Below are 11,104 nucleotides of genomic sequence, written 5' to 3'. Positions count from 1 at the left end.
AACCCATACCTCTGCAGCAATCCGAGCCACTGCAGAGAAAACACCCACTGCAGAGATATCAACAGACCTTTAACCTACTGCACCGCAGTGGGAATTCCCAACCACTGATCTTTTTAATGTCTCCAGTTTTGCCTTTTCCAGAATGTCATATAATTGTAACCAAATAGTAGTCTTTTCAGATTGATTTCACACAGCAATATGCATTTCATTGTTACTCCATGTCTTTTCATGAAGATAGCTCATTTCTTTTTGCTGCTGAATAATCTTCCATTGTATGGATGTACCACAATTTCTTTATCCAGTCACATATTGAAGGACATTTCTGTAGCTTCCAATTTTTGGCAATTATGAATAACTCTGTTGTAAATATTCTGGTTTTTGTGTGGACCTAAGTTTTCAAATCAATTGAAAGACCTAGAAGCACAATCACGTAATTATGTAGTAGTACTATGTTTAGCTTTGTAATAAGTTGTCAAAATGTCTTCCAAATTGGATGCATTATTTTGTATTCCAGCAATGAATAAGAGTTCCTGTTGTTCCACAGCCTTGTATTTGATATCGTCAGGTTCTTGGATTTTAGCCATTCCAATAGGTGTACAGTGCTATCTTGTTTTAATTTGAAATTCTCCAATGACATATAATGTTGAGCACCTTGTCATAATTTGCCGTCTGTATATCTTCTGTGATGAAGCATCTATTCAGATCTTTCACTCATTACTAAAATTGTGTTGTTTTCTTATAGCTGACTTTTAAGAATTTTCTTATATTTCGGATTCAAGTCATTTATCAGATGGGTGTTTGGCAAATATTTTCTCCCATTCTATGGGTTGTCACTTCACTTTTTTGATGGCATCCATTGAAGCACAAATTTTTAATTTTGAAGTCCAATATATCTATTCTTCCTCCTGTTGCTTGTGTTTTCATGTCATGTCTAGGTAACCATTGCCTAAATCCAAAGTCACATTTAGTCTTGTATTTTTTCCAGGAATTTTTTTTTAAATCATTTTAGGTTTTACATTTAGGTCTCCAAACCATTTTATTTTTTAACATGGTGTGAGGTAGGGGTCCAACTTCATGTTTACATGTGGAAACCAAGTTATGCGAGGGCTATTTGTTCAAAGTGCTGTTCTTTTCCCCCCATCAAATTGTCCTGGCTTCTTTGTCAAAAATCATTTCATAGGCAGAAGAATGCCCTTCAACCACAGATATTGCAACCAAATTCCTGGGACATAGGAATATGACATATTACATGTCAAAGGAGAATTAAGCTTACAGATGAAATTAAAGTTGCCAAATGCCAGACCCTAAAATAGGGAAGTAATCCTATATTATCTGGATGGGCCCAATGAAATTATCTTTGTTTGAAGATGGAGGATGAGGGCCATGAGCTGAGAAATGCTGGCAGCCTCTAGAAATTGGAAAAGGCAAGGATGTGGATCCTATCCTATAAGAAAGGCTTTTAGATATCTAATTCTGTAGGCTTGTTTTACATAATAGTCATAATCATAAAAATAAGCTCTTTAAAATTCATGAAATCACTGTGGAACCCAGAAGCTGAAAGTCATTCACGTCCTATTCTCTTAGTAGGCTATATTTTCCTTACTCAGAGGAAGACATTATGAACTTGTTACTAAAAAGAATCACATAACACACTCAACTGTAGTAAATTACACTGTAATAAGGTCTGAATTAGCAAAGTTTTCCTATGTCTTAACCGGTTTGTATTAAGATTGCAACTATAAAAAAGCAATCTTTTAATAAGTATCATATATAATCATGCTTTCCTATATGGTGCAATTTCAGGAGAGAGGTAGTACCTCTATTTCTAGTATAGGAAAGAACATGGACTTTGGAATCTGCCACATCTGGTTTGAATCAAATGCACTTACAAGTTTTATGACCTGACCGGAGTCATTACTTTGCCTCTCTTGAGCCTTGGCATTCTCCTCTGTAAAAAGGGATACCACTTCCCATGCAGAGTTAGTGTAAAGATAAATAAGTTAGTGTGTATGATACATGTTGCAATGATTTGAAAACATTTCTCTAAATCAGGGGTCAGCAAACTTTTTTCTGTAGATACTTTATGATAGTTAACACTTCCTGTTTCATGGATCATACATTATCAAAACTACTCAACTCTGCCACCACAGCACAGAGGCAATATGAGCTATTTGATGTTGTCTTTGCTCCAATAAAACTTTACCAAAAAAGGCTACAGGGTGGCCTATAAGCTGTAGTTTGCGGATCCCTGTTACATACCATCCAGCATAGTTTCTGGCACACAGTGGACGCTCAAAACCTGACAGCTACTGTGATCACTGCTTTATTTCTCTCCAACACAGCCAACAAACACAATTCTTGATTGCTCCTGTGACTCATTCACTATCCTATCATTCCCAACTTCTAAACTATTCAAAACTACCTAAAATGCTGCTGCAAAAGTTCCCAGGGTCACTCTACTCTCCACATCCAAACAACTGGTTCATTACCTTCCACAATGTTACTGGACATTAGATGCTAAAGCAGGACAGGAGCTTCAGGACTATTGGTTCAGCTCAGTACTTGGATCTCTTCTATGACCCATCCCACAAATGGGTGTCCAATATGCCTCAACACCTCCAATCATAGGAAAACCAGCATATTTCTAAGTGTCCTTTCTCTGGTCAGATAGCTTGAAGTTTTTGTGAAAGCTTTTTTTTTTTTTTCCCATTTTAGAGTCACACCCACAGCATATGGAAATTCCCAGGCTAGTGGCTGAATCGGAGCTGCAGCTGACAGCCACAACAACTTGGGAGCTGAGCTACATCTTCCACCTACACTGCAGCCCATAGCAATGCTGAATTCTTAACCCATTGAGCGAAGTCAAGGATCAAACCTGAGTCCTCGTGCTTACTAGCTGGGTTCGTAACCTGCTGAGCCACAAGGGGTATTCCAGGGCACTTTTTTTTTTTCTTTTTTTTTTCGTGGCCGCCCTGTGGCATGTGGAGCTCCTGCACAGCCCAGGAAACCAACCTGCAGCTTAATCCACTGTGCTGGACCAGGGATCAAACCTGCATCCCAGGAGCTCCCATCATGGTGCAGCAGAAACAAATCCAGCTAGGAACCTGAGGTTGCAGGTTCAATCCCTGGCCTCGCTCAGTGGGTTAAGGATCCAGTGTTGCCGTGAGCTGTAGTGTAGTTTCCAGACGTGGCTTGGATCTGGCGGTGTTGTGGCTGTGGCATAGGCCGGCAAGTGTAGCTCCAATTTGACCCCTAGCCTGGGAACCTCCATATGCCGCAGGAACAGCCCAAGAAATGGTAAAAAGACAATAAATAAATAAATAAAAATAAAAGAGAAAATAGGGAGATTCTGGCCACTGGCACGGTCAAAAAGAAAATGGAACAAGAAATAGTATCTCTTGTAGTAAGATTAAGCAGTGTTTTATAAATGTTTATGTGGTGGATCCCAAAGTAAAATGTACCTCTTACTATGGTTCATGGTCAAAAGTTTTTGGAAATCACCATTCCAGACCATGCCATCTGACAGAGGAATAGAAATCTTTTCTTATGTCTTATAAAAATAGATACATTGGATTTTTAAAAATTCAAAAGTTTTTCTTCAAAAAAACAGCATCAAGCAAATACAAAGACAACCTATAGAATGAGGAAAAAAAAAATTGCAAACCAGGAGTTCCCCTATGGCATAGTGGGTTAACAATCCAGCTTGTCTCGGTGGAGGTGCTGGTTGGAGGCCCAGCCTAGCACCGTGGGCAAGGATCCAGCATTGCTTCAGATGTGGCATAGGTCACAGCTCTGGCTCAGATTTGATCCCTGGCCTGGGAACTTCCATATGCCACAGGGGCGGCCTAAATATAAGCAAATCATGTATTTGATAAGGGGCTTATATCCGGAACTAAAAAACTCTTACAACTCAACAATGAAAAGATAACCAACCCAATTAAAAACGGGCAAAGACATATAAACAGCCAATAAGCACCTGAAAAGACACTCAACATCATTAGTCATTAGGGATAAGCCAATCTAAACCACAATGAGATACAATTTCATACCACTTCACAGGGCTAAAATAAAAGACAGACAATAATAAATGTTAGTGAGAATGTGGGAAAATTAGAACCCTCATGTATTGCTGTTGGGATCATTAAAACGGTAAGCAGTTTGTCAGTTTCTCAAACGTTAGATGACTCAGCTATTGCAGTCTTAGGTGTATGCATGAGAGAAATGAACATCTACATCCACACAAAAATTTGTATACAAATATTTACAGCAGCATTATTCATAAAATCCAAGAAACAACCAAATTTCCATCAATTGGTAAATGCATTAATAAAATCAAATATCTAATCAATGGAATATTATTCAGCAGTAAAAGAGAATGAAGTGCTAAGACATGCTATGAGAAATCTTGAAATATTATGCTAAGTTGAAAGACCTAAAAGGCCAGATATTATATGATTCCATTTACATGAACAGTCCAGAGTCATCAAATCCATAGTGATAGAAAGTAGGTTAGTGGTTGCCAGGAGCTGGGCAGGGAAAGGGGAGGGGTACAGGGTTTCTCTTTCAGGTGATAAAAATGTTCTAAAATTAGATTGTGGTGATGGTTACACAAATGTGCATATACTAAAACCCACTGAATTATACATTTTAAAGGGTTAGTTTTATAGTATGTTTATTACGTTTCAGTAAAACTGTTATAAAAAAAATATTAAGCCCCTTTGCAGTTCTCATTTACCCAGTTTGGTAAAGCATTCGGGTTCCTTCAAGCTTTTTCGTCACTTGTTTCCAGCTACAGGTTCAATCCTCATTGCCTACTATTTTCCCCTTCAGCACCTTCTGCCTCCACCCTAAACACACAATGCCATTTTATAACTCCATGCCTGTGCACATGCCATTCTTGCTGCCAAGAATGTCACACTGTCTTCTCTTTCTATTCCACTCCTATATATCCATCAAGACCCAATACTGTCTCCTCCAAGAAATCACTCCTTACTCCTCCCAAAGTTGATCATACCCTCTATGCTGTAAGCACTGGTTGATGTATCCGTCCTGCTAATAGACTCTGAGCTCCCTGAGTTTACTAGGCAGTATCATCTTCAGCTCCAGGACCCATAAGCACTTAGTAAATATTTACTGAATAAATGAATGACAAAACATTCCTTCACAACTGACTAGAAAGAGTGTTATTTTTTTCTCCAACTAGTTTAACTGGTAAATTCCATACATAGAACTTGAGTACTGGGCTTTAGAGACCAATAAAATGAAATAAAAGAACAAATTTGAGGCCAACATTGCGACTTAAGGAAAATTACTATAAAGTAACATTTCATGGGGGGTTCATAGTTCAGGTGCTTATCATTGGTGACCGAACACACTTACTGAAGTCAATACTTTTTTATCCAACATATTAAATGTGTTGTTTAACTCTGGTAACCACAGCTGTGACTTAGTTAACGATCTCAATAAATCCTACTTAAATCAGAGACAGGAAAAAATTATGCAAATGAATTCCTACCTGTTTTTCTGCCCAAGGCATATTTGATAACAGATAAAACATACTCCAAATAGTCTCTACTTAATAGTCAAAAAGCCATTTGAGGTTTTATTTGGATCAAAATCAAATACAAAGAAGAGGAAAAGCCAGCTATATTCATGAATGGTTTTATTTCAGAAAGAAATTACAAATAAAAGGAGAAACAGTTAAGAGCTTACATTCATGTATGGAAGTGAATCTAAGAAAGTCAATGGTTATTATTATACAAAGCATATTACTTAAAAAGACAGTTACAGATAACGGCAGATAGTCTTGGCTTAGATTCATCCACAAAAAGTATCTTTTGTTTAAAAACAAACAAGCAAAAAATATTGGTCTTTAGGATAGCCCTTTAGAAACGAGTGTAGTTCCAGTGGACTTTTAAAATCAAACCAATCACACCAGGCTCCACGTAGGCTGTATCGCACCCATGCTCATCAGGCAAGATGGAAACCATCTATCAATTAAACCTTGCAGCTAGATAGGATGTCTTCCACTAATCTCTTGTAAACCCAGGCATCACCCTTAAGCCTCTGCCTCCTGATACCCACCACATCAGGTTTTTGAAGCTGGCACACTTCTAGTTCAAACTGCATTGTCACTTTGCCAAAATCTGACTGGGTTTGACACTTCAGTGTATAGCTGTGAAAAACAAGATAAGAAGCCAGTTAGTAGGAGAACCATGAATATTCTGTATAATGCAAGAGATTTCTAAGCCTCTAGGAGGCCAAGGGGGAAAAAGAACCATTATTTCATATTAAGCAATGTAGTACAGCTTACAGTTTCCAAATGACCTAGCTATGCTTTAGTGATGGAGTATGACTGGTGTTTTCCCCAAAGCTAAATCTGGATCCTAAAAAAAGAATAAAGATGAAAAAGCTTTACCAGAATTCTCCCTTGCTCCAAAGAAAAGCCCTTCTTTCATAGCTATACATGCCATTCATGCTCAAGAAATCTTCTGGCATCCTTACTGCAAGCCTTTCAATGGTGTAATCTGTGAACATTAGGCCAGTTCCACAAAGTTCACAACAAAGGAAAGCACATTTTGTGCCCTTCACCAAAAACTTCTGTCTCATATAGCTGAAGCCACCAACTTCTCAGCAGGACACACGCTTCTGAGATCTTTCCAATAGCAATAAGAGGTCATGATCAGTACCACACTTTAGAGCAGAGTCATAAAAGCCCAATGAGATGGTGCATTCCCATGGTTGAAACATACAGCATATATAATTAGAACTGCCACACAAACTACTCTGAAAACAGAAAGGTCCAGTCTCAGCGAAGCCTTCACACATCTTAAGAAATAGGGGAGGAGTTCCCATCGTGGCAGAGCGGAAACAAATCCAACTAGGAGCCATGAGGTTTCGGGTTTGATCCCTGGCCTCGCTCAGTGGGTTAAGGATCCGGTGTTGCCATGGCTGTGGCTGTGGCGTAGGTCGGTGGCTACAGCTTTAATTGCACCCCTAGCCTGGGGACCTCCATGTGCCACAGGTGCTGCCCGGGAAAAAAAAAAAATAGAAATAGGGAAGTTCCCATTGTGGCGCATGGGAAACTAATCCAACTAGTACCTATGTGGATGCAGGTTCAATCCCTGGCCTCGTTCAGTGGGTTAAGGATCTGGCACTGCCATAAGCTGTACTGTAGGTTGCAGACATGGCTCAGATCCTGTGTTGCTGATGCTGTAGCAGTGGTTTAGGCTGGTTAGCTGTGGCACCAATTTCTACCCCTAGCCTGGGAATGGCATATGCCACTAGTGTGGCCCTAGAAAAAAAAGCAAAAAAAGAAAAGAAGAAAAAAAAAGAAATAGGTATGTCCCCACCAAGTTGCATAAATTTGAGTTCATGTAAATCAGCTTTTATTTTGTTTACATTATATTTTATTTTTATTTAACTGTCTTACTGATCTTCAACAGACAATAAACACCAACAGTAGGATCAATTCTAAATTTCAGTTCCTTAAATATTTAGGGGCACGTGATTAGGCACTATTCTGCAGAAGTTCTGAGGAAGTTACTTTTATCTGTTACATATTATGAGGTGTCATAAAACACTCTCTCTCTCTCTCTTTTTTTTTGGCTGCACCCAGGATACATGGAAGTTCCTAGACCAGGGATCAAACTGAGCCACTGCAATGATGATGCCACGTCAATGACGATGCCAGATCTTTAACCTGCTATACGAAAGGGAAATCCCATAAAAATATTCTTTTTCTTACTAACTTAGTTATATCTTTGGGGGCTTTATCGATTAAAAACAAGCAGTCAACATCAGAAATGCCACAAAATATACCCTGTGTATCTTCTGGTGGGCAGATAAACCATAAAAAGTAATCCTTCCTCACTGGAAAAGCGTAGTAATGGAACAAAGCTGAGATTAGTGACACCACACCACTGAAAAACTTAGCTTTTGTTATTCTGCTTTGTCACAAAGAAGGAAAAAAAACAAAAAGAGAAGGTAAAAGGAAAAAAAATTAAAGGATCAAAGCAGACCTTCAGGTTCATCAGGAAGTTCAAAGAAAAAAATTATCAGTTAACAGCCAATTAGTGATCTCACAGATGATATGCTGAGAAGGAAGGAAATGATTGAAAGCTTTCTAGTATAGATTTGCCTAGAGGTTCTGAAACTGTGAATAAATCCAAAGCATGAAGAACAGGTCAAGAGTTAGATCTGTTCTGATGACACCTAAAGAAGAAAGCCAGAGTTCAAGTATGGAATGCTTGCCAATATTTACAGAGGGAAAAATAAAATTATTTTTGTACAAGATTGTTTCTTAAAATCTTACTCTACTGACCGTTCTACTTAAATGTTTTTGTTAATCTTTTAGTGGCTCTTCGTATTAGTGCTTTAATAATGAAATTTTAAAGAGACATAACTAAGAGGAAATGCTGAGAAATACAAACATCTTGGGAAACCAGAAGAGGTCTGGCTCTTCAGACAGTGAGCGGGTAATCTTGGAGATTTGATGGCAATTCACTCAACAGTGGGAAAGAGCTGGAGTTCCCACCATGGCTCAGCAGTTAATAAACCCCACTAGTATCTATCAGGACACAGATTTCGATCCCTGGCCTTGCTCAGTGGGTTAAGGATCCACGGATGCCATGAGCTGTGGTGCAGGTCGAAGACGAAGATTGGATCAGTATTGCTGTGGCAGTGGTATAGGCCAGCAGCTACAGCTCCAATTCGATCCCTAGCCTGGGAACCTCCATATGCCTCAGGTGCCACCCTAAAAAGACAAAAAACAAACAAACAAAAACAGTGGGAAAGAACTAAAGTGAAATAACTTCCTAAAGTCCTGACAACAGCATCCTGTCACACAGCACATCATAAAAAGAGTCTATGCACATCTGATTTGTTTGATAATCTCATATATTTAAATTACAACTTATAAATATTATTGTAAAGCAGAATAGCAAAAGAAAATATAAGATGCAAAAAAAAAAAACAAAAACAAAAACAAAAAAAACTGGAAGACATCCAGATTTTCATATTTTGAAAAGTCTCTTGGAGTTCCCGTCATGGCGCAGTGGAAACGAATCCGACTAGGAACCATGAGGTTGTGGGTTCAATCCCTGGCCTCATTCAGTGGATTAAGGATCCAGCATTGCTGTGAGCTGTGGTGTAGGTCAAAGACGTGGCTTTAGACGGATCTAGCGTGACTGTGGCGTAGGCCGGTGGCTACAGCTCTGATTAGACCCCTAGCCTGGGAACTTCCCATATGCTGCAGGTGTGGCCCTAAAGAGACAAAAAAAAAAAAAAAAAAACCCAAAAGTCTCTCTTTGAAAGTGGTGACAATATGGGCACTTTAAAACTTCAATAGTTTGTCTAAAACAAAAGAGAATAAATTATGAACAAAGACACTACTACAAAAGCTTTGTGGAAAATGAGGGGGGAGAAATATATTTTTTAATAAGGAGAGAGGAATCAACCTATGTTTTCTCAAAGTTTGAAAGACATCAAGCAATAAAGGCAACAGCCTGCGAGTGTGCTTCTTACCCCTTTTGTACAAAGTCAACATGCTTCTTTGGAAGAATAGACATTATTTCATTCAAGAGTTGATCTGGATTCACTAATCTGGTTGTAGTCACATTATAGTGAGGCTTAAAAAAGAAAAAGAGAGGGTAAGAAGTAAATCCATACATCAACACAAACCCCTTCCTACCCTATTTAGAGATCTCAAACTCCTTAATACAGTACCATTTCAAATGGAAATATTTCAAGAAAAACACTGAAAGAATTTATGACCATTTCTTGGTAAGCTGGATTGTGATGGCAGTGGGAAAGCTTGGAAAAATCATGTCATTAGTAACTACATCCATATCATCATGCTTTTTATTTTGCATCTTCCTCTCCTACCACCTCTTTTAATAACTGAATACTAAATAAAGTCTATCTGAGCTCTACCTATTTCAACTTCCTACACTGTCATAAAGACTCCTGAAATGTAAAGTGGGTGAAGAGAAAAAAAATGCCCTAGAAAATTTCTCTTGAATGGAGTTGGATATGTTTCCTTAATTCTTTCTTTATTTAAGGAGTTTTATATCTGACTTCAGTGGCTCAGGACACTGCAGAGGCATGGGTTTGATCCCCAGCTCCCTGCAGTGGATTAAAGAATGCAGCTCGGATTCAGTTCTTGGCCTGGGAACCCTCATATGCCGCAGGTGTGGTCATTTAAAAAAAAAGAAAAAAAGAAATTTTATAGAATCCCAGATTCTATGACAATCCTATGAAGGAATGAATACTGCAAATACTTTTTTAAAAAAGCAATGTCATTATTTTTGTTCTCATTCACAACTAACAGCATAATTCTCAGAAATAATTTCATTCCTAACTGGTATCCATTCATCCATTCACTCAACAACTGAGGGCTTTCTAGGTGCCAGGCACTGTTCAAATTGGAGCTACAGTTGCCAGCCTATACCACAGCCACAGCAATACAGGATCCGAGCCACGTCTGCGACCTATGCCACAGCTCACAGCAACGCCAGATCCTTAACCCACTGAGCGAGGCTAAGGATTGAACCCGCATGGATACTAGTCGGGCTCATTAGTGCTGAGCCACAATGGGAACACCAGGCACTGTTCTAATAGGTCCTAGAGACAGACAAAAATTCCGACTTTCATAATAGTACCCCCACTGTCAGACAAAATTAGACTTCCTGTATCTCAGATTTCTGTTCTTTTTATAAATAACAAAATGGTGAGGATGGAAAAGACTCAACTACCTTATTTTTCAAAATAAAAACCTATGACCCAAGGGAGGTCCATAAGTTTCTTAAGACAGTGTTTCCAAAAATGTGATATAAATTACAAATGGAATTACACAAGATAACTGTGGGGGGTATGTAGATAAATATTTTTATTTTAATATTTATGTATTTGTTCCAATCTGATCTAGAAAAATATAATTAGCAAAAACTAATGATAGTTTCCTTTTAAATAAATACAAGTTTTTTAAAAAGTTAGTCATCTCAACTGTGGTGGTGGTTTCACAGGTGCATATATAATGCCAAAGTATAGGGGTTCCCATTGCGGCACAGCAGAAACAAATCCAACTAGGAACCATGAGGTTGCA

The 11,104-nt window shown here is 38.5% G+C and overlaps 1 protein-coding gene across 7 annotated transcripts in view; it reads right to left on the bottom strand.

The window, feature by feature from the left end:
* Positions 1-5,645: 5,645 nt before the first annotated feature.
* The window catches only part of MELK (maternal embryonic leucine zipper kinase), a 114,378-nt gene continuing 108,919 nt past the window's right edge, over positions 5,646-11,104 (bottom strand). For all 7 annotated transcript variants that reach the window (XM_021066072.2, XM_084989811.1, XM_003480551.4 and 4 more), the window contains 2 exons: positions 9,526-9,629; positions 5,646-6,175 (listed from right to left, as the gene is read on the bottom strand). In XM_021066072.2, coding sequence (XP_020921731.1) covers positions 5,998-6,175; positions 9,526-9,629 — 282 coding nt within the window. In that variant the 3' untranslated portion in view covers positions 5,646-5,997. The remainder of the gene's footprint in view (positions 6,176-9,525; positions 9,630-11,104) is intronic.

This window comes from Sus scrofa, chromosome 1, assembly GCF_054392235.1.
Source record: "Sus scrofa isolate SSC_HxYL_T2T_F1_AM1 chromosome 1, Sscrofa_HxYL_maternal_Yorkshire_Landrace_v2.0, whole genome shotgun sequence".
NCBI classification, from domain to species: Eukaryota; Metazoa; Chordata; class Mammalia; order Artiodactyla; family Suidae; genus Sus; species Sus scrofa.
This window is presented reverse-complemented; position numbering and strand designations above follow the sequence as displayed.